Below are 24,215 nucleotides of genomic sequence, written 5' to 3'. Positions count from 1 at the left end.
GAGAGAGAGAGAGAGAGAGAGAGAGAGAGAGAGAGAGAGAGAGAGAGAGAGAGAGAGAGAGAGAGAGAGAGAGAGAGAGAGATGGAACATGGCATATCTGTCGTTTGACTCAAGCTAGATTTTGTGACACTAATCGCATTTTCAGGTCCTTGTCAATGACCAATGACGTCATTGGTGAACCTCTGTGCATGGTCCTCAGATGTCGCAAGTTGGCAACGCCCTCAGTGCCAGAGCAGCTTTCACAGGGAGTTGAAACCGCAGGACCTGCTCCTAGCATCCCAAAGAGGTCTCACGACTTGTAAATGTATCTGGGATTTTTAAGACGGTCACGTGACCAAACCATTAGTTAAAAGGAAAAATGGCTATTTTGTCTCCGGAAACGATCTCGAATTATCTCAAGCACAGGAAACCGTGATTTCATGCACTTCTTACATGGTTTGATGTTTTGCAAATTTTGCATTGTTGACCTTGCGTAACGTCATTTATGGCGTCAATGAGGCCACAAGTTGTTCGTCAATAGCTCCCGATCAAATTGGGCTAGCGAGTCGGGAAAACCACCATTCACCAATGCACTGGAAGACCTGTCGAATCAAATGATATGCGATATCACCTCCTTTAACCAGCTTCGTGACCTGGGACTCTGACCTGACCTTGATCTGAGGTCAACCTCAGTTGACCTCAACCGAACAACACGTATGCCTAGGCATAAAAACACTGAAAACATATACCATTCGACACCTCTGAGCGAGGCGAAATAAACGATTATGCAAAAACCGCGGCTCTGCGGCCATTTTTGCGGTTATTTATCAAAAACCGATTTCTTGCCTTGGGCCATATTACCTACCTGACCCATGTCCGTGAAGTTAGCGTCAGCAACAGCAACGAATACAGCGTCGGATTCAGAATCGCTTAAAAAACTCATATTTGGTCAATTGGGGGACGGGGAGCAAGAATATGACCTTTATTTGGCCCTAGCTCTTACCCCTTACCCCTTAATCGGCCCTTAAAGGAAGGGGCGCGCCAAAAGTGCCTCAAGGGTTCGTCTGATCGCCAAAATAAGGGTCGCAATCGATTCCTCGGGTCAATATCTAGCCGCAGCCTCGGGTTCCAGATGTGTGCAACTTACCCCTTACCCCTTAATCGGCCCTTAAAGGAAGGGGCGCGTCAAAAGTGCCTCAAGGGTTCGTCTGATCGCCAAAATAAGGGTCGCAATCGATTCCCCGGGTCAATATCTAGCCGCAGCCTCGGGTTCCAGATGTGTGCAACTTACCCCTTACCCCTTAATCGGCCCTTAAAGGAAGGGGCGCGTCAAAAGTGCCTCAAGGATTCGTCTGATCGCCAAAATAAGGGTCGCAATCGATTCCTCGGGTCAATATCTAGCCGCAGCCTCGGGTTCCAGATGTGTGCAACTTACCCCTTACCCCTTAATCGGCCCTTAAAGGAAGGGGCGCGTCAAAAGTGCCTCAAGGATTCGTCTGATCGCCAAAATAAGGGTCGCAATCGATTCCTCGGGTCAATATCTAGCCGCAGCCTCGGGTTCCAGATGTGTGCAACTTACCCCTTACCCCTTATTCGGCCCTTAAAGGAAGGGGCGCGTCAAAAGTGCCTCAAGGGTTCGTCTGATCGCCAAAATAACGGTCGCAATCGATTCCCCGGGTCAATATCTAGCCGCAGCCTCGGGTTCCAGATGTGTGCAACTTACCCCTTACCCCTTAATCGGCCCTTAAAGGAAGGGGCGCGTCAAAAGTGCCTCAAGGGTTCGTCTGATCGCCAAAATAACGGTCGCAATCGATTCCCCGGGTCAATATCTAGCCGCAGCCTCGGGTTCCAGATGTGTGCAACTTACCCCTTACCCCTTAATCGGCCCTTAAAGGAAGGGGCGCGTCAAAAGTGCCTCAAGGGTTCGTCTGATCGCCAAAATAATGGTCGCAATCGATTCCTCGGGTCAATATCTAGCCACAGCTTCGGGTTCCAGATGTGTGCAACTTACCCCTTACCCCTTAATCGGCCCTTAAAGGAAGGGGCGCGACAAAAGTGCCTCAAGGGTTCGTCTAATCGCCAAAATAACGGTCGCAATCGATTCCTCGGGTCAATATCTAGCCGCAGCCTCGGGTTCCAGATGTGTGCAACTTACCCCTTACCCCTTAATCGGCCCTTAAAGGAAGGGGCGCGTCAAAAGTGCCTCAAGGGTTCGTCTGATCGCCAAAATAATGGTCGCAATCGATTCCTCGGGTCAATATCTAGCCGCAGCCTCGGGTTGCAGATGTGTGCAACTTACCCCTTACCCCTTAATCGGCCCTTAAAGGAAGGGGCGCGTCAAAAGTGCCTCAAGGGTTCGTCTGATCGCCAAAATAAGGGTCGCAATCGATTCCTCGGGTCAATATCTAGCCACAGCCTCGGGTTCCAGATGTGTGCAACTTACCCCTTACCCCTTAATCGGCCCTTAAAGGAAGGGGCGCGTCAAAAGTGCCTCAAGGGTTCGTCTGATCGCTAAAATAAGGGTCGCAATCGATTCCCCGGGTCAATATCTAGCCGCAGCCTCGGGTTCCAGATGTGTGCAACTTACCCCTTACCCCTTAATCGGCCCTTAAAGGAAGGGGCGCGTCAAAAGTGCCTCAAGGGTTCGTCTGATCGCCAAAATAAGGGTCGCAATCGATTCCTCGGGTCAATATCTAGCCGCAGCCTCGGGTTCCAGATGTGTGCAACTTACCCCTTACCCCTTAATCGGCCCTTAAAGGAAGGGGCGCGCCAAAAGTGCCTCAAGGGTTCGTCTGATCGCCAAAATAAGGGTCGCAATCGATTCCTCGGGTCAATATCTAGCCGCAGCCTCGGGTTCCAGATGTGTGCAACTTACCCCTTACCCCTTAATCGGCCTTTAAAGGAAGGGGCGCGTCAAAAGTGCCTCAAGGGTTCATATTTCAAGGGCTAGATATTGACCCGAGGAATCGATTGCGACCCTTATTTTGGCGATCAGACGAACCCTTGAGGCAATTTTGACGCGCCCCTTCCTTTAAGGGCCGATTAAGGGGTAAGGGGTAAGTTGCACACATCTGGAACCCGAGGCTGCGGCTAGATATTGACCCGAGGAATCGATTGCGACCCTTATTTTGGCGATCAGACGAATCCTTGAGGCACTTTTGGCGCGCCCCTTCCTTTAAGGGCCGATTAAGGGGTAAGGGGTAAGTTGCACACATCTGGAACCCGAGGCTGCGGCTAGATATTGACCCAGGGAATCGATTGCGACCCTTATTTTGGCGATCAGACGAACCCTTGAGGCACTTTTGACGCGCCCCTTCCTTTAAGGGCCGATTAAGGGGTAAGGGGTAAGTTGCACACATCTGGAACCCGAGCCTGCGGCTAGATATTGACCCGGGGAATCGATTGCGACCGTTATTTTGGCGATCAGACGAACCCTTGAGGCACTTTTGACGCGCCCCTTCCTTTAAGGGCCGATTAAGGGGTAAGGGGTAAGTTGCACACATCTGGAACCCAAGGCTGCGGCTAGATATTGACCCGAGGAATCGATTGCGACCCTTATTTTGGCGATCAGACGAACCCTTGAGGCAATTTTGACGCGCCCCTTCCTTTAAGGGCCGATTAAGGGGTAAGGGGTAAGTTGCACACATCTGGAACCCGAGGCTGCGGCTAGATATTGACCCGAGGAATCGATTGCGACCCTTATTTTGGCGATCAGACGAACCCTTGAGGCACTTTTGACGCGCCCCTTCCTTTAAGGGCCGATTAAGGGGTAAGGGGTAAGTTGCACACATCTGGAACCCGAAGCTGCGGCTAGATATTGACCCGGGGAATCGATTGCGACCCTTATTTTGGCGATCAGACGAACCCTTGAGGCACTTTTGACGCGCCCCTTCCTTTAAGGGCCGATTAAGGGGTAAGGGGTAAGTTGCACACATGTGGAACCCGAGGCTGCGGCTAGATATTGACCCGGGGAATCGATTGCGACCCTTATTTTGGCGATCAGACGAACCCTTGAGGCACTTTTGACGCGCCCCTTCCTTTAAGGGCCGATTAAGGGGTAAGGGGTAAGTTGCACACATCTGGAACCCGAGGCTGCGGCTAGATATTGACCCGAGGAATCGATTGCGACCCTTATTTTGGCGATCAGACGAACCCTTGAGGCACTTTTGGCGCGCCCCTTCCTTTAAGGGCCGATTAAGGGGTAAGGGGTAAGTTGCACACATCTGGAACCCGAGGCTGCGGCTAGATATTGACCCGGGGAATCGATTGCGACCCTTATTTTGGCGATCAGACGAACCCTTGAGGCACTTTTGACGCGCCCCTTCCTTTAATGGCCGATTAAGGGGTAAGGGGTAAGTTGCACACATCTGGAACCCGAGGCTGCGGCTAGATATTGACCCGGGGAATCGATTGCGACCCTTATTTTGGCGATCAGACGAACCCTTGAGGCACTTTTGACGCGCCCCTTCCTTTAAGGGCCGATTAAGGGGTAAGGGGTAAGTTGCACACATCTGGAACCCGAGGCTGCGGCTAGATATTGACCCGGGGAATCGATTGCGACCGTTATTTTGGCGATCAGACGAACCCTTGAGGCACTTTTGACGCGCCCCTTCCTTTAAGGGCCGATTAAGGGGTAAGGGGTAAGTTGCACACATCTGGAACCCGAGGCTGCGGCTAGATATTGACCCGGGGAATCGATTGCGACATTTATTTTGGCGATCAGACGAACCCTTGAGGCACTTTTGACGCGCCCCTTCCTTTAAGGGCCGATTAAGGGGTAAGGGGTAAGTTGCACACATCTGGAACCCGAGGCTGCGGCTAGATATTGACCCGAGGAATCGATTGCGACCCTTATTTTGGCGATCAGACGAACCCTTGAGGCACTTTTGACGCGCCCCTTCCTTTAAGGGCCGATTAAGGGGTAAGGGGTAAGTTGCACACATCTGGAACCCGAGGCTGCGGCTAGATATTGACCCGGGGAATCGATTGCGACCCTTATTTTGGCGATCAGACGAACCCTTGAGGCACTTTTGACGCGCCCCTTCCTTTAAGGGCCGATTAAGGGGTAAGGGGTAAGTTGCACACATCTGGAATCCGAGGCTGCGGCTAGATATTGACCCGGGGAATCGATTGCGACCCTTATTTTGGCGATCAGACGAACCCTTGAGGCACTTTTGACGCGCCCCTTCCTTTAAGGGCCGATTAAGGGGTAAGGGGTAAGTTTCACACATCTGGAACCCGAGGCTGCGGCTAGATATTGACCCGGGGAATCGATTGCGACCGTTATTTTGGCGATCAGACGAACCCTTGAGGCACTTTTGACGCGCCCCTTCCTTTAAGGGCCGATTAAGGGGTAAGGGGTAAGTTGCACACATCTGGAACCCGAGGCTGCGGCTAGATATTGACCCGAGGAATCGATTGCGACCCTTATTTTGGCGATCAGACGAACCCTTGAGGCAATTTTGACGCGCCCCTTCCTTTAAGGGCCGATTAAGGGGTAAGGGGTAAGTTGCACACATCTGGAACCCGAGGCTGCGGCTAGATATTGACCCGAGGAATCGATTGCGACCCTTATTTTGGCGATCAGACGAATCCTTGAGGCACTTTTGACGCGCCCCTTCCTTTAAGGGCCGATTAAGGGGTAAGGGGTAAGTTGCACACATCTGGAACCCGAGGCTGCGGCTAGATATTGACCCGGGGAATCGATTGCGACCCTTATTTTGGCGATCAGACGAACCCTTGAGGCACTTTTGACGCGCCCCTTCCTTTAAGGGCCGATTAAGGGGTAAGGGGTAAGTTGCACACATCTGGAACCCGAGGCTGCGGCTAGATATTGACCCGAGGAATCGATTGCGACCCTTATTTTGGCGATCAGACGAACCCTTGAGGCACTTTTGGCGCGCCCCTTCCTTTAAGGGCCGATTAAGGGGTAAGGGGTAAGTTGCACACATCTGGAACCCAAGGCTGCGGCTAGATATTGACCCGGGGAATCGATTGCGACCGTTATTTTGGCGATCAGACGAACCCTTGAGGCACTTTTGACGCGCCCCTTCCTTTAAGGGCCGATTAAGGGGTAAGGGGTAAGTTGCACACATCTGGAACCCGAGGCTGCGGCTAGATATTGACCCGAGGAATCGATTGCGACCCTTATTTTGGCGATCAGACGAACCCTTGAGGCAATTTTGACGCGCCCCTTCCTTTAAGGGCCGATTAAGGGGTAAGGGGTAAGTTGCACACATCTGGAACCCGAGGCTGCGGCTAGATATTGACCCGAGGAATCGATTGCGACCCTTATTTTGGCGATCAGACGAATCCTTGAGGCACTTTTGACGCGCCCCTTCCTTTAAGGGCCGATTAAGGGGTAAGGGGTAAGTTGCACACATCTGGAACCCGAGGCTGCGGCTAGATATTGACCCGAGGAATCGATTGCGACCCTTATTTTGGCGATCAGACGAACCCTTGAGGCACTTTTGACGCGCCCCTTCCTTTAAGGGCCGATTAAGGGGTAAGGGGTAAGTTGCACACATCTGGAACCCGAGGCTGCGGCTAGATATTGACCCGGGGAATCGATTGCGACCCTTATTTTGGCGATCAGACGAACCCTTGAGGCACTTTTGACGCGCCCCTTCCTTTAAGGGCCGATTAAGGGGTAAGGGGTAAGTTGCACACATCTGGAACCCGAGGCTGCGGCTAGATATTGACCCGAGGAATCGATTACGACCCTTATTTTGGCGATCAGACGAACCCTTGAGGCACTTTTGGCGCGCCCCTTCCTTTAAGGGCCGATTAAGGGGTAAGGGGTAAGTTGCACACATCTGGAACCCGAGGCTGCGGCTAGATATTGACCCGGGGAATCGATTGCGACCGTTATTTTGGCGATCAGACGAACCCTTGAGGCACTTTTGACGCGCCCCTTCCTTTAAGGGCCGATTAAGGGGTAAGGGGTAAGAGCTAGGGCCAAATAAAGGTCATATTCTTGCTCCCCGTCCCCCAATTGACCAAATATGAGTTTTTTAAGCGATTCTGAATCCGACGCTGTATTCGTTGCTGTTGCTGACGCTAACTTCACGGACATACCTGACCCTGACCTGGTTAACGCGTTATAAGTTTCCTCGGCGAACACTATTGTTTATTGGGCGTCTACCAAAGATGAACTATCCAAAGTCCTCACTTTATGAAAATAATGTAAAATTTCCTTTTAATTACAATTTTGTTTTTCTTTCTGATCAATTAAAGGAAAACTAAAACAAAACATTAAAATAGCAAAAACAGAAATGACGAGTGTATTTTTCTTTCACAAATTTCCAGGAGTGTTTTTGCAGCGATAGTAGCTCGGCATCGTTAACTTCGATCCGGATATTGTTGTTCAATGGTGGCCTCTGCGAACTTAGAAAAGCTGTTTATGGTCATGAAGGCCTGCATTGGCACACTCTATTACCACGATGTGGTTAACCAGATGTTTTTTCTTCAACGCTCCCTTTTGGCTCAGGCACGTCGCTAAACGTGGCACCCGTAGCAAACGTGTCAAACGTGGCAAAACTTCACAGTCCCTACGAACCCTCATCAGCACTCGTTGGCTTGGTGTGTGACCCCTGCCCTTTGGCCGAGACAGCCGCCAGCCTATACCGCGCGCCGCGCGGCGCACCCTTCCTTAGCGGGCGGGGGAGCGCACCACGCGCTCCCCGCCCACACCCCTCCCTCCTTCCCGAGGTCGTGTCACGAAGGTTCGGGATTACGCTACTATCAGCCACTGCGTAGCTGTCGCCCAGCGCATGGGAATGCGTGGTTTGATCCGGATTCAGCCAACTACCGGCTCGCGACACCAGCGCCGCGTGGTGGCGAGGGGACATTCTTTTTAGACATACTATACCTAAACCTGTCGACCCAATACTCGCCACATGCCGACCCGATAGCCTCCTCTCACAGCTGAAGTGGCCCCTCCCACCGCTATTGGTCCCAGTCCAATATTTAACCGTCGTGTACAGCTGCTTTGTGCACACACAGCGGGCCGAGAGGTGTCAGCGGAAAGCAGTGGTCAAACCAAACGTCATCTCCAGCGCTGGGATCCACCCACACAGCGACGTAACAGGCGACGCCCAGTGTTGGCATTAGGTGAAATCAGTGGACAGGACACACTTTGTTGAAGCAAAGCAAACGTGCGGCGGGTTTATACACGTGCGCGCTTCAGCAGCTCAGACCAGACTCAGAGCACCAATCTGCGGCCCTTTCAGGGACCTGCGATGTAAATATGCAATAATCACCAAGGCCGTATATAATCACTACCTTTCATTGCTTACTGAGAACGTTACAGCGAAATCACAAATGTTCCCCGATGGCCTCTTCATCTATCGACCACGTTGTGTCACTTGACTCAAGCTTTCTCACACCACTCCGCAAATACTTAACAGCAAACCACCGTCTACACCTTCATTGAAAAATGTATTTACGCAATGAGCGCGATGTACACAAATACAAATACAAACACGTACATACATAAGATAACAATGAACGGCCGGCGCCCGGCGCGCCTGCCCGTTGTGCTGCCGTCGGCCGCGGCGCAGGTCGCCGCCGGCCTCGGGCGCTGCCGATCGGCTGAGACTAGATCCGGTAAAAGGCGGCCAGCCGGCGGGCGCCGCGACCCGGTACACCGGCCGCAGCCCGGTCCGGTGTCAGAGAGTAGGACATTGAGGGGGCGGCCCCTAAAACAGGCGGCCGTCATACACACGCACACACACAGGGGCTGCTGTGCCGACAGCGGCCGGCAGGGGGAGAGGTCGGCCGTACCGCCGTCCAATACACCGCTCCCTGCAGTCAGAGCCGGGGAGACAGCGCCGGCCGCCGTCCAGCCTCCAGCACCACGGCTCAGTACAAATGATCCCTGCCTACCGCCCGCACAATGGAATACAGCGAGTTCGTTGCGAATAGCGCTACCGTGAAAAAATGAATATGAACACAATATCAGCTTCTGGGCGAGCGAGTCGACGGCTGCAGACAGCACGGCCGCGGTGCGGAGACATATTGCTGCTCGGTTTGTGACACGATGGGCTGTAAGCTATTCGGCCGTCTATGTACAGACGCATGTCCCGCACACAGACACACACACACCCGGGCGGCGCGGCGCCCCTGGAAGATGGCCCCATTGAGCAACAAAGACAGTCGGAGAGTGGCGACAACAGAGGCGGGCAGGCGGGACCAGCGGCGGGCGGCTGCGCACGCGACACGGAGACACGCCACGGCCGCGCACATACACGCCATAGAAAACACCATTTGATATTCAGAATAAGTATCACAATTGGCGGAGACGCGGCGGCCCCGGCCGTCGCCCATACTTCACCAGTCTTCGGCGCCCGTTTTGATTGTGAAGACACACTCACGTAGTCGCTTGGGGTCAGATACAGTTCACATGTACACACATACACACGGAGTGGCGGGGACCGACGGGCGGAGTGGGAACAGCGGCTCACTGAGTGGGGGGCGGGACGCGGCGGTGGCAGCCGGGCGAACCGGAGAGCTGCGTTACAGGCAGAGACGCCCGTCTAAACCCCGTCAGGTCTCCGGCGTGCCAATCTATCCATCCATAGAGGTGTCATCCCTGCCAGCGGCTCGCCATCCCTTCCAAGGCCCGTCATTCGGCCCATCTGGCTTGTCACGATGTCCCAGCGCTGTACCCCGCGCTGTGGCCCGGCGTTGTGACCCAGCTCTGTGACCCGGCGTTGTGACCCAGCTTTGTGACCCGGCGTTGGCTTTTGGCGCTCTCAGAGGCCGTCGACCGCCCGGTGTCGGCCGGCCGGCCGAGCGGACCGGCCGTCTACTGCCACTCTCCGTTCCAGCCGGTCCACTCGAGAACGCCGGACTGTAACTGTCAGGGGTCCGGCTCGCCGGCCATTATCTTGTGCACCTGTGAACGGCAGGGAGGGCGCTGTTAGACAGGGGTTGACGGACTGTGAGGAAAGGGTTAGCGCTGCTACCCAGAACTCGGTGACGGGAGCCGAGCGCTAATGGACGGCACGACGGAGCGGTGAAGGCAATGACGTCCACCGCTGCGGCACATTCTCAGAAACCGACTCATTAACAGTCTGTAACGAGCTGGTAACTGACAAACGAAACGGGACACTTTGTCCCATACCCGTTAACTCGATATTGATTACAAAGCTTTCTAGGAAAACGTACAGCCCACCGCTAAAGTAATGTGTGGTTTTACCAATCTCAACGGATGGCTTTGACCAACGATTTTTTAATGCGGACTAATTGAAAAGAAGACGTCAATAGATAAAGTTGTAGCTGCAAGGGTGAATATACATGTAAGCTACATTTAAAGGCTCGTTGCAGTCTGGCTAATCGTTCCTAGGCTTCAGAAGCAGAACATACCCATGAGTGAAACCAAACATTACTTCTGCTGTGGACTGAACAGTCCACAGCAGAAGTAATGTGGGGTTTCACTCATGGGTATGTTCTGCTTCTGAAGCCTAGGAACGATTAGCCAGACTGCAACGAGCCTTTAACCCTCGCCCGTAAACGGCGATCTGCCACCTTCGCCCATGCAGGGGGGGGGGGATTGGTGCGACCCCCCCCCCTTGGCGTTTGAAAACGGAGCGTCGTAGAGCTTAGCGGAAAAGACCAACGGATTGCTCTCGCCGAGATCTCGCGATTGGTGGTATATTTTTTGGTCCTAGGTCAACATTTGACCTACTTTTGACCGGTCAAAGGTCAAATTTTCGGAAAAATAGACTTTTTTCAACTTTCCGCGGCGATTGCGGCAAAACGGTGGGAGATATCGACTTGAAACCTTCACTATTGTGTTCCTTGATCAATTCTCTATCGTTTGGTATGCATTTCGTTTCCCTAGCTCTAAAAATGGCGCGTTGGGAGCGCCGGAAGTCGGCAAGGTCACAGTCGGCGGCAGAAATTCGAAAAATCAAAATTTAAATTTTTGAAATCTGATTGTATTTTTGGATTTGGAAGGTCCATTTGCTCCCTATAGAAGCTAATATTGCTGCATATTCCCATTGAGGTGAAAATAGAATAGTTATACAAGAATTAGCAAAATAGTGGTTCGGGCGCTTTTCAAAAATAGTACCGGACGCTGTTCCTCTTGTGACGTCATAGCTCCGTGACCTGACCTGACCCGGTCAAGTTTCTTATACCATATGATAGCCAATACTTGCCCCAACATGCATGGGAAGTTTCATCACGATCCATCAACCGATGTCCGTACCACCGGCAGGAAACCTCGGGCGTTGGCACTCAGTTTGTGAAAATCCGGCCGGAGGCTGTTCCCTTTGTGACGTCATAACTCCGTGACCTGACATGACCCTGTCAATTTTTTTTATCAAAAGATGCGCAAGGTTTGCCCCATAAGGTACCCAAAATTTGGCGGCGCTGCGCGCCGCCGTTTTTGCACTATTTCCGAAAAACCTCAGGGGGGGGGGGTTGCACCAACCCCCCCCCCCCTACATGGGCGAGGGTTAAATGTAGCTTACATGTATCTTCACCCTTGCAGCTACAACTTTATCTATTGACGTCTTCTTTTCAATCAGTCCGCATTAAAAAATCGTTGGTCAAAGCCATCCGTTGAGATTGGTAAAACCACCCATTACTTTAGCGGTGGGCTGTACATCTCAAAACTACGTTCGCTAACAAACCTTAATGGCCACTGAAAATGATCTATCCTGCCCCGCAACAATGCTGAGCACATCACTGTAACGACTGTGATGACTGAGACTGATGAGGACTGAGAGAATTTCAGTCCTCGGCAACTACTATGCTATCGTCTCCTACCCCAGCCGCGCCCCAGACTCAGTCCCCACACACTGACCTGCTCGAGTTTGAGCGCGAGCCGCTGTCGACTGGAGAACTCGTCCTCCTCGAGGTTGGCCATCAGCTGGCCGCTGTACTTGTCCGCGTACACGTACAGCTCGTGCAGCGCGCAGTTGGTGTTGAACTCCTGTTGGTGCAGCTGAAGGAAGGGGAGAGGGACGGTCAGAATTACAGTGGAAAGGGCGGCATTTTGGGAGGAGAGAAAGAGAATGGGAGAGGGGTAAAATGACAAGAGAAATTGAACTTTTAGAAAAAAGTACAGGGAAAGAGCAAGAGGGATAAAGAAAGAGCAAACGAAATATATAGAGATAGAAGGTCGGATGCAAGTCTTCGCGCGTGAGGTTGAAAGTAAATACTGGCAACGTTCTAACAGATTCTGAAGAGCAGAACCCGAAAAAAGCATAATTGGCCCTTAACTGCTGTTCATCATGAAACAATATGGGCGTCTTCAGCGAAAAGACAACCAGTCTCAAACCCCAGAGTGCAGAAGATTCTCAGATAACTACCCCGACTGACTTACCCTGCTCTCCTCTGCCAGCATGGCGTTCATGTCCTGGTCGGAGATGGCCGGCATCCTCTTGATGTCGTCGTAGTACTTGGTCACCCACTCCTTGTAGATCGGGATGTCCTTGGCGTACAGCAGCTTGCTCGACGGCGAGTCCTTGCCTGTGAATAAATAACAAATAACATAAGATACACGACACATAACTTGCAATCAGAGATGTGATGTACCGACACCGACAACCACCTCATCGCTCTACAACTCTAAAATATCGTCCGGAGTATTATCGGAGCACGCGATAGCCGATGCCTGCACGTAAAACTGAGCATGCTAAGACAGCCCCCAGGTAGGCAACGGTCCAAGTGGACCTTCGTGAAAGCGGACAAATTGGACTGACCACCTACAACACGGAGGTCGGTGTAAGCATGACGACTCTGGTGTAAGGGCGGCGCTACGTACCGAGCTTGTTGTCGGTGGTTGAGCACGAGTCCATGAAGGTCTGCGCCACCACGGACAGACACGAGTCGACGATGTTGGACTTGTGGATGTCGAACACGAAGTTCGGGTTCTTGATGAGGTTCACCCAGAACCGCAGTGGCAAGCTGCGAACGAACGAAAGGAGACACACGTCAGTACACCGTCTCACAGGCAGCCGCCGCATTCACGGTAATCAGTCGGCTCAGGAAAATTCATTATAGGAACATTTTTATTGAACAATTGAGCATACATGCGATGAATGACTGCCGAAAGAGCTGTTCAAGAGGTCCTACGACATCGGACCGTCTCGCTCATTTCAACTCTCTACTTCTCTCCCCATGTCTTTCTTCCGTAACCCTCACGCTCTACCATCGTCCCCTGCCGTGCCGTTACTCCTCTTCCCGGGTCCCTTCCACTCCTTTCCATGTCCCCTACCGAGTCCCGCCCCACCCCTCCCTAACCTGTTGCTTTTCCACGTGTGCACCGTATCCGGGTCGGTGATGCCGTACAGCAGCGCCTGGTCGTCCAGGAAGTCAAACATGTACTTGATGGCCAGCGGCAGCGCCGAGCCGCGGTGCGCCGTGCTGAAGATGGTCTCGAACAGATCGTCCATGAACTTCTGCAGGGTGCCCTTGGTGGCCAGCAGGCGCGTCAGGTAGATCTCCGAGACCATCTTGTTGCTGCGCTCGCCGTCGCGCTGCTCCGACTCGGAGTGTCGCACCAAGTGCCACACCTGCAGAGAGGGACGGGGTGGTCAGATACTGAGATGGGTCACACATAAAGTGGACGGCCAAGTCAAGACGATGAATGCGACTGAGAAGTTGCATTGGACATCAGCGGTAAGGGAATGAGGACTCCTTGTCCAACGACTCCATTGGGCAAATGAAGCGATCAATGCATTTGTGCATTCGGAACAACATAACCTGTGTCACTACTATCAAACATAGGACGCGTAGCCATCCTACAAATCATCTTGAAAACCTTTACTGCAAACATTTCGGCAAAAGATCCTTATGAAGGAATGCTGATGGTGATGATCCCGCGCCGTCCCCTTCCTGACCCCAATGTCACCCAACAGCACCAACTACTAACCTTGATGCCACTCTCGTGGTTGGTGGGGCTCATGGCTCGGCTGAGTGGCGGACTCTGCGCGCCGCCGTACTTGGCCTGATTCAGCGTCTCGTACTTGTGCGACTTGTCCGACTTCTCCGACAGGATGCTGATGTTGTACAGGGAGCTCTGCTTGGGCACCAGGGTGAGCAGCGCGCCGTCGGGCACGCGGTAGTGTGACAGTGTGTTGAGCTTCTTCCAGCCGCTCTCCAGTTTGGTGGTGGAGTCCTCGTCGTAGAGGATCAGGCGGCCAGAGTTGCCCGTCCGCCACTCTGTAACAACGAACGGGGAGAGGGTTAGTCTACATCAGACGGCCAGAGTTGCCCGTCCGCCACTCTGTAAGTGGATAAGGAGAGAGTTAGCCTGCATCAGACGGCCAGAGTTGCCCGTCCGACACTCTGTAAGTGGATAAGGAGAGAGTTAGCCTACATCAGACGGCCAGAGTTGCCCGTCCGCCACTCTATTAATGGATAAGGAGAGGGTTAGTCTACATCAGACGGCCAGAGTTGCCCGTCCGCCACTCTGTAAGTGGATAAGGAGATGGTTAGTCTACATCAGACGGCCAGAGTTGCCCGTCCGCCACTCTGTAAGTGGATAAGGAGAGGATTAGTCTACATCAGACGGCCAGAGTTGCCCGTCCGCCACTCTGTGTAAACGAACGGGGAGAGGCCTGGGTTAAGGCCGCCGTCCACTGTGACGGAATTCCGTCCGGAGTCCGTCAGGAATGTCGCCGCACGCTGACCGCATCCGGACCGCATCCGGAAAGCTCACGGACACTTGCTAACAATGTGTGAAGAACAATTATCAGTTATTACAAAAGAAAATATAGCAATTGACTAGCATAACATAGTGCTGCCATGTCAAAGAAATTATGTTTACTTACTTCATCTTGAAAGAGTTGAAATTATTTCTTAAATTTGCAATTGAAAACTCAAACACGGAAGACTGTACCTGTCCGCGTCCGTTCCGCCTGCGTTCTCCGCAGAAAAGTTCAACATGTCGGACTTTGTTATCTCGTTTCCGTTGCAACCGCTTCCGAAACGCATGCGGAGAGCTGACGGAAAATCAACAGCTGATTGCCGTTCGGATGCGGTCCGCACGGAACGCACACGATTTCCGTACGGACCGGATGCGCCCATAGGGCTCTGTGTTAAATTCCGTACGGACCGCAAGCGTTCCGCACAGTGGACGGCGGCCTTTAGTCTACATGGTGAAGCGACATCAGATTATCATTGCAGGTGACAGTCTGCATGTGTGGGTAAGAGGAGACCGGGGAGACTAGTGTACTCCAGCTTAGAGCGAACAGAGTCGATCAATGAGCCAGTTCGATATGGATGATCCAAGCTCTCAACGCTATTTTCAACAACCCCTACTCCTCACAAACGTCCAGACTCCCCTGTCCCCCACACACCTATCCCACTGTCTCCCTCTAACACACATCACCATCCTGCCATCTACGTCTGCCTTACCCCCTCGTGCGTCTCTCTTACCGAGGTCGAGGTCCTCCTTCCGCGGCCTCATGGAGAACGGCGTGGACCGGTAGATGGAGTCGAGACTCTTCTCCTTGGTCTGACTGATGGTGTCCGTGTTGAGGACACGGACAGGGATGTCCACGTTGTCCTGGTGCGGGTCCAGACCGGACACGTAGACAGTCTGTGTCGGCATCGAGACGTACACCGTCTGGAATAGTAGGGGGAGGACTGGTCAGGTCACACAGTAGCGAGACAGCTACCGCTCTCATCTGATCTTTTCAGTCTCTGAAGCAAAATTCATTCTACTAAAAAAAAAACTACGCAACCGCAGCTTTTGATGTCTAGACGAAATATAAAAACTGCAATGCCCTCTATAAAAGTGTCTAGCCCTTGATGAGCTCCGTTCCGCGAACCCCTTCACCCCTTCACTTGGCTCCCTCTCCCCACCAAACCCACTTCCACGCCTCTCCCCCGCCTCCCTCACCATGTATGTGAAGTCGATCTGTTGTCGGATGAGTTTCTCCTCGGAGAGCGAGTAGCGCGCCTCGCTGGTCACGGCGTCCACCGGGCCCTTGTCCACCTGCTGTTTGATGGCGCGGTACAGCAGGTACAGCGGCTCGCCGGCGCACTCGCGCAGGAACTTGTACAGCAGGAAGGTGAACCAGGCGGAGAGCATTTTCTCGGCCACCGACTCGGTCCTGGTGGCGCAGGAGGGAGGGCGGTCAGCGGGCGGAGCGAATCAGGTGGGCACGGTGTGCATGTTGTTCACAGTTGGAGCGGGGAGGGATTGGGTAGTAAATAGTTTGATGGTAAAATTCACGATCACACAATGCTCATATATGATCATCGGGCTAGGAACTCAAAACGAATGACGCTAGGCAGCCCTGACCGGAGAAACTAATATCCGCGATTGCCCCGCCAAGATTGCAATACGTACTTCACCCTATATGCAAACTAACACGAGACATGAATGTCTATATCCCCTCTAGGCGTGCCTGATAGTCCCTAAGGAGCGGCTAGGTGCTCGAGTTTTTATACCCATTCCCTCGATACATACCTCCTGAGCAGCAGTTTGGGGTGCGACCCGTTGCCCTCGGTGCACTTTTCGATCAGCTCGTTGAGCAGCGTCTTCAGGATGTCGGTGGAGTATTCCATTCGACACTGGAGTGTCACCATGATTAGGGACGCCACGTTTACCCTGGAGGAGACGGTCAGAGTTAGCTGGTGGTATAGGCCGATAAACGAGAGTCACCGTGATCAGTGATGGAGGCAACGTTTCTAATCACAAGGGAAACAGAGTTTGATGGTCCGGGGGAAGGAAAGAAGTCAAGTTCACCCTGAGTAACACACACGGTGACACTGTTACCATAACATGGTAACACAGCAGGCGGCGTGTTAACCGACAGTGCCCGAGGAACACACGATCCTGGTCAATTGAACGGGGCAGGCAAGACACGTCGGATCGCTGCACTAACACCAGCGAGTCACTGCCTAGTTCCTAGTTCACCGTTCACCGAGTGAGAGGGACGCAGTCCTCTCGGTACACCCACCTGTCCCTCATGCTGAAGTATCGGTTGCTCTCCAGGGTCCGTATAAAGAGCAGCAGGAACGTCTTGTTGATGATGAGCTGTCCGAACAGCCTCAGTCCCTTCTCTCGGCGCTGCAGATCGGGCCGGTTAGCCCACTGCAGTACCGGGTGGTCCTCCTGACTGGGGAAGAGGATCTTCATGCAGTAGGCGCGGTACTCGAGGAACGGGATGCCGATGCCGGTGATGTCCGAGGTCAGGTCCGTCATCTCCGTCTGCAGCTCCGCGAATGCTGCGAAACGCGAGACGCGTTAGAACACAAGAAAACGCCAAGGAGCTTCGAGAAACTCTTTACAACTGGCGTCGTCTTCGCAGAACGCGACTTATCCAATCGAGTAATAGCTGTTTTCATTAGCCGTTTTTTATCCCAAAAACTAATCATACCTGATAAGAATGATATGGGAATCGTTTTTAATTGATAGACGGAGGAATCCATCCACCAACACCACACGTAACTGCACGAAACTTGCAGCCCATTATTCCTCAGGGCAGCTAAAACGCAAACCTTAATCATCCACGCACCTTCCTTGCACTCAGCGGCCACCCTGAGCTCCAGCACATCCATCTGCTCCTGCATGTTCTTCAGCACGCGGGAGGACTCTGACGACTTGCGTTTGTAGGCGATGAGGATGGCGATGACGGCTAGCACCAGCAGAAAGGCTGCCACCGCCACGCCGATTATCACCTGGGGAGGTCAGGGGAATGGGTTGGTGAGATTGAGTGAAGGTGAAAACACACGGGGATAGGGCGATATGAACGCCGGCGAGCGTCTGAACAGATGGTGCTCTTGCATTGACTTGTCACAGTTTTCAAAGTGAGAATAACAGGCAGTTCAACTACCAGTGTTTACAAAGCAAGCATGTCAACCACACAAGACATCGCTTTACTGATGCGACATACAGCACACGCCAAGGAGGCAGGCTCGATGAAGCCCTCCGCTACGCTACAGTGGCAGGGCCAGCAAGACGACACATTACTGCGCCACCCCATCCACCTCATCCGTCCCCCTTCGGCATAGCGGCTGTGGGCCCAGTCCACTACCCTACACGACACTACACAACCCGCGCGTCTCTGCCCAATGCAGCTGCAGCCCCAGGTCCCGCGTTCCCGCCCCTTACCGGTTGTGGCAGCGTGCCGCCGCCGGGGTTCAGTCCCGCGTACGACAGCCGTCCGATCGTGTAGTTGAGGCGACTGCCGATGCTCACCTGAAGAGCCACAGAACACACAGAGTTAGATAGACGGTATCACAGGATGGACATAATATATATATATATATATATATATATATATATATATATATATATATATATATATATATATATATATATATATATATATATATATATATATATATATATATATATATATATATATATATATATATATATATATATATATATATATGTATATGTATGGAGTATACGAGATAAAGGAATACGCAACAACAGAAACCTGACAACAGCAAGCTGATGCCTCTAAAAATACACACATCCTCCGTATCTTCAATTACAGCAAACTTCGCTTTACCTGATAGCTCTGTAAGGATTAGACGCTTACGGTGCAGCAAGATCATTTCAGAATTGAGGGCAATGAGACGAGAAGAAAAGGAGAGACATTGAGCTAAGGAGGCCTACCAGGTGTTGCACCACCTTGGCTCATTCCGTACCGAGAGACAGGATACCAACTCAACGGTCACCCCGGTGTGGCTCACTCCTATAGGAGCTGCCCTCACCGGTTTTCGGTGGTCGTCCAGCCCAGAAGAGGAATGGATGAGCAAGGGAGAGGATAGGCACGTCCTGAGGATGGAAACACGGATCAAATGCACATCCGCCATCGATTGCTATTTACACCGCAGTTAGCTAAAGCACGACACGATGCGGTACAGTCCAGTGAATATAGAATCAAGAACCACCCACCTACCGGCCAATGGCAGTTTCTATCGATTTACCGACCCGGCCCATAGCTCAGCGGTAACGACACACCGGCACTTAGCACTTCCGCTGGCCGATTTTCAACACAAATTATAACCGGATAATTGGACAAGGCTAACGATAAATAATCACTAAAATTTATGGCACGATAGAAACAGTGTAGAACAAGGACGCGACAGAAGTATGAACTATGGGCCATACGGCGCGCGGCGCCTGCCATCTATCGGTCGCAATACGTACTATAACTTGCGGCAGCTCCTCATCGGTCGGCTGGCCGTCGGCGCCAATGGCTAGAGGAGCCTTCTTGGGCGGCTTGCACGTCAGCTGATTGAGCGAGAGTGACGTCACGTTGCAGAACTCTGTGCCGATCCGGACTGTGACGTCAGAGTCGCGGCAGGCCAGGTTCAGGTTCCGGCCCTGCCGAAAATGGGAGGGGCGACATATCAGTCAAATGGTTTGAAGTTGTCCGAGTCTGTCGACAGAATAACTTACGTAATGCTGTCTGGATCTAACGAACATTGACAGGCGGATGACCAAAACCATTTATTCATCCATCCATCGTGATTAGTTCGGAATTGATACATCCCACACACGAAAATAAAGGGGCATAAAACGATCCTATAAAACAGTGAGAAAAGAAACACAACTTCAGTGAAAGACTCCAATCGTTTCCAAAAGCGTCCTACACCCGATCGCCGCGCGTCCTGCCGCTGAAACTGGGCCCCGCTGTCCACGTCCACTCACGTTGATGGTGAGGTAGTCGCTCTTGTAGTATTTGACGCCGTCCTCGTCCTCGAACGGACTGTACACGGGGTCCGGGTAGAGCTGGAATCGGCGCACGCCGCTCGCCGCAGAGAGGTTCCTCACCGAGCGCACCTAGGGAGGGAGGGGGGAGGAATATCAGAGAGTGCAGGAACACCGCGTACATTAGCTACCGGTCGATCACTCTGCCAGCAGAAACCGATACACCGGAGGCTACCCGATCTTCATGTGTAAATGGAGCAGCATTACTGAAGAGACGGGAGCGCAAATTCAGTGGTGGATTCGCAGGAAATTCAAGTAATTAGGTAGGTGCCTACGCCAAAACAGGACCGAACTTTCCTAGTAAGACACCATTTAAGTTATATTTCATTCTGTTGACGAAATAAACTCGGATGCACAATCTTTCGTTACGCTTCACAAGCTCCAGTTATATGTAGTCGTTCCAGTCTCCCACCCTCCCTGCCCCACACATCACAGGGCGTCACTCACGTCGTCCATGATGAAGCCGTAGTGAAGGTTCTCGGGCCGCTGAGCGGGAATCTGCTGCGGCCGCGGGTGGCTGGGGATGGCTGGCGAGCGGCACTCCATCAGCTCGTCACCCAGCACACGACACGGCTGCTGCACATAAACACCGACACAGTCACAGGGGGTCCGTCAACCACCACCCGACAGACACAGATACAGTCAGAGGCCGCAGGGGGTCGTCGCCCAGCACACGACACGGCTGCTGCACGAGAAACGCCGGTTAGGGGTGTCAAAGGGAGTCAATCAACCAACACCCGACATGGCTGCTGCACCAGAAACAGACACGGATTATCGCAAGTTTATGGGGACAGGGGGACAGTAACACTGCATCAATTCAAAGAGTCTTATCACGATTTTTTTCCAAACAGGTGGAAGAAAAAGTTTGTTCAACATGGCTAGAAGTTACAATCCACCCCATTTTCCCATGAATCACCAATCTATTTACCTGACTACCCTGTTTTCCCATCCCAAACCTTCACCCACTCCCAGCCTGTCCACCCCTCCAGCCCTCCACAGCCCGTCTACTCACGCTGACGAACTCGTCTCCGGCGTACTGGACGGCCAGCCGCGGCCGCTGCACCACCAGCAGGTTCTCGCCGCGCACGGTGATGATGACGCCGCCGGACGGCACGCCCTTGGGCACCTTGTCCTGCGGGTTCGGGCCGCTGCTGACCTCCAGCACGCGCGGATCCTCCTCGTACTGGTAGCTGGGCTCGGCCAGGTGGCGGCGCGTCCTGTCGAACGTCATGCTGAGCGGCTGCGGGCCGGGCCGCGGCGCCGCCGCCGTCACACACACCGCGTACGTGGCGGCCCGCTCGCGCACCTCGCACGGCAGATCTCCCAGCTGAGCGCGCACCCGCGAGCCAGCGTCCATGTGGTCACCGATGATGCGCAGGTGGGTGCCGCCGGAGCGCGGGCCGCGCGTCGGCTCGATACGAGAGATGCGAGGGTCGACGAACTCGTAGCTGTCGGCCGACTGGGCGCGGAAACTGGCCACACGGACGACTACAGGGGCGCTGCGGTACTGTGGAAGGGGGGGGGGGAGGTCAGGCCCACCACACGGACCACCATTGGCGCGCTGCGGTACTGTAAGGGGGGGGGGGGTCAGGCCCACCACACGGACCACTACAGGGGCTCTGCGGTACTGTAAGGGGGGGGGGGGGGCGGGGGGGGTCACACCCACCACACGGACGACTACAGGGGCACTGCGGTACTGTGGAGGGAAAATGAGAGGTAAACACGTAAGTGCTGTGTGCATCGTAACTTTTGCACATATCTCCCCATCCAGCAGGTAAATCACATAGTGCCATTCTAGAGAGCACTATTATTATACAGCCAACAGTGCTGAGTAGCCCCACTTTCACCAACGTACAAGAAACAGACGGCACGCACAGCTGTGAGTCGCACATCATCCACGGCCAAAAGAAAATATTTCATCCTAATATAGCCTCAGCCAAGATCGTCAACTGGACCACTTGCACAGTACCACCCTTCCTAGCTCCGGGCAGCCCACATGTCACGTAGTCAACACAATCACTTCTTCCCCATTCTCCGACCCCCCCCCCCTCGCCCAGCCCGCCACCACCTTCACTGACTCGTACCTCGTTGGTGCCGGGTCCGTCTACCTCGCAGACAATCTGTCGCGTCTTCTTGTAGAGGGCGCGGATCGGGTTACAGGGCACGCCGGCCACCGTCACTTGATCGTAGATGTCCTCGAACGTCTTCCCTAAGTTGATGCCTGATATGGTGATATTGGTGCCGCCCTCGTATGGACCCGACTTGGGACTGAAGTCGGTAATCTAAAGCGGAGAGGAGGCAGCGGTTAGGGTGGGGTGCGACGGGCTCTTAGTAAAGTATCCATGACAGTTGGATAACGACAACTCAAGAAACTCAAGATTACACAATTTCACATTGATGATTTCACAATGTGAAACACAGTGATCAAGGTCGTATGTGACCGAAAGCTTTGTGTATTTAAAAGTAATTTAAAAATAAATATCGTTTGGTAATCTTGAGTTTCTTGAGTTGTCGTTATCCGACGTGCTCTTAGCTTATTACGGAGCAAGCGAAGCGAGCGGAGTCTTTCGTAGATTAACGGAACTTTTTGAGAATGAGCCCGTGCGGACGCTTTTGCGAGGCTAATATCTCAGCAACCACTTGACCGATTTACATGCGGTAATTTTGTAGGGTATCTTCATTCCTTCTACCAAGTATAGGACTGTCCATTCAGCCCGGGCGACTGGTCGTTATAGTGGGGGACGAGGTTCACACTCGTACCCGCGGGTTGGGGCACGGCTTGCTGCGGTCGAGCCAGGGCGGCGCGGCGCATTCGTCCTTGACCTCACAGCGTCCGGACGACTCGCACCAGCCGCAGTTGAAGCGCGGCTCGAGCGCCAGACACTCGCCACAGTTGTCGGCCATGCGGGCGCACTGGTACACCAGCACTGGGACAGAAAGGAGATCGGTCATAACGAGCACTGGTACAGGAGCGCTGCAACGGGGCGGGGATTTGGTCAGACTAGGGGACCGGTCACAGGGGCACTGGTCACAAGAGCACGGAAATGGGCCGGGGGTCAGTCACAGCCGCGGTCCGTCCATACCCGCTGATCGGTCACACCAATAGCCTCGGCCTGTGCTACCAATGTGGAGCACGCTGATACCTGAATTTAGAACAAAGGAATGTGTTTACTGTTCACCCGTGCCACAGATACAAAGTCTTCTTTAAACTTCGAAGGATAATAACAAAAAATAACGCATAAAGCAGTTTAAAAACAACTGAAAGGTAAACAAATTCCTGTTTGACGTCTCTAAGTAAACTAATTAAGATGGAAAATAAAAAGATTATAGTGCCTGCTGGATTTATTTCGCTCAAAACCGCATTGCACATTTAGATAAAATGAAAACACAAAACTGTATTTCATAGTTGTGTTCGTCCGGCCCGTTCTAGCATTGCGTATTGAGCGGCCTCAGGAGCAATTTGTGGACGATGTGATGACACTGCGGTTTGTCATTTGCTTTTATGGCTATCCAGAGGGCTGTATCATACCATCGAGGTCGCGCGAGCAATTAGTGCCGCATGCTTCATGTGACGGTAGGGACCAAAAATGATCCAAATAATGAGACCACGAACTAGAACGAACACGAAGGGCAGATAGACACAAAGGCCAGAGTCACTACAGGCGTCCACAGACCACAGCCAAATGCACGCGTGTTAGATATTTGCATAATTAGAGACATAAAAGCGTCATTGGAATTCATGTCCGAAAAGAGTCACCGAATGCCTTCTGGATACTCATGCCACGGAGTCCGGATAGCCACATTAAGGTACGGTTGAAGTTTACCGGGTACAGAACCCACCACGCCCAGATCAGATTTGGTCGCCGGCCTTTTGCGGATTGCTGACTCAGGTAGACTAGCCGGTACTCACTGCATTCAATATCCAACTGGACAGGCACCGGGCACTAAACGGTGCTTGATACACGAACGACGGCCCCCACTTCACGAGTAACACTCACACAGCACGTCAGGCAATTTTTCATAGCCACTTGACAAAGGCTTCCCCTCGGCCTTTCCTATTCCCATCAATAAAGAAAGGCACGAACACGGAACAAGCCTGCACACACCACGAACACACGCGGACACAAATCCGTGCGCCGACCAGCTCGCGAACATTTCGGTCGCCTGTCGCGCCACACTTTTACAGCGGAGCGACAAATGGACCGGCATTTAGCCACCATGCATCATTGCCACAATTAATCTGGATGGCTGGCATGAATTCAACTCGGGCAAGGCTATGGCGAATAAGGGGCGGTGGTGACAATGGAAGGGGCGATAGCGACGGCGGTAAGTCCAACCTGAGCCAACGAGCCAAAGTGAAGGCCGAAGGACGAGGAAGTTCAGGCGACGACGATGACAACAGCTCCGGCCCAGTGGCAACAGCGTTACCGTGTCAGATTGGACCCACCCAATCTGCTCACCAAGACCCCAGCGTGGCGATTAAATAAAATATGCTAACTATTCTGCATATTAAAAGTAGGCAGGCTGCAAACGATAT

At 52.9% G+C, this 24,215-nt stretch overlaps 1 protein-coding gene across 1 annotated transcript; it reads right to left on the bottom strand.

Annotated features, from left to right (window-relative positions):
• Positions 1-8,399: 8,399 nt before the first annotated feature.
• Positions 8,400-22,607, bottom strand: LOC122382329 (plexin-A1-like). Its single transcript, XM_043367521.1, has 18 exons — positions 22,439-22,607; positions 21,763-21,960; positions 20,691-21,185; positions 20,126-20,254; positions 19,619-19,750; positions 19,115-19,291; positions 18,062-18,148; positions 17,466-17,628; positions 16,908-17,175; positions 16,415-16,555; positions 15,842-16,055; positions 15,376-15,538; positions 13,868-14,157; positions 13,237-13,508; positions 12,758-12,900; positions 12,317-12,462; positions 11,795-11,935; positions 8,400-9,877 (listed from the first exon to the last, which is right to left on the bottom strand). Exons 1-18 carry the CDS (start codon positions 22,580-22,582, stop codon positions 9,842-9,844), a joined length of 3,339 nt encoding a protein of 1,112 aa, XP_043223456.1. The 5' UTR covers positions 22,583-22,607; the 3' UTR covers positions 8,400-9,841.
• Positions 22,608-24,215: the final 1,608 nt, after the last annotated feature.

This window comes from Amphibalanus amphitrite, unplaced genomic scaffold (assembly GCF_019059575.1).
Source record: "Amphibalanus amphitrite isolate SeventyFive unplaced genomic scaffold, NRLGWU_Aamphi_draft 000137F_arrow, whole genome shotgun sequence".
In the NCBI taxonomy this organism is placed as follows: Eukaryota; Metazoa; Arthropoda; class Thecostraca; order Balanomorpha; family Balanidae; genus Amphibalanus; species Amphibalanus amphitrite.
Note: the sequence above shows the minus strand (reverse complement) of the source record. Positions and strands in the feature narration are given on the sequence as shown.

What these genes read in the sequence shown, in the direction of transcription:
- LOC122382329 (XM_043367521.1), bottom strand. Translation starts at nt 22,582, where the DNA reads ATGGCCGACAACTGTGGCGAGTGTCTGGCGCTCGAGCCGCGCTTCAAC. An exon ending in GCGACTACCTCACCATCAAC is followed by an intron (nt 19,292 to 19,618) that starts GTGAGTGGACGT and finishes CATTTTCGGCAG; the next exon opens with GGCCGGAACCTGAACCTGGC. An exon ending in CACACGTGGAAAAGCAACAG is followed by an intron (nt 12,901 to 13,236) that starts GTTAGGGAGGGG and finishes GTTCGTTCGCAG; the next exon opens with CTTGCCACTGCGGTTCTGGG.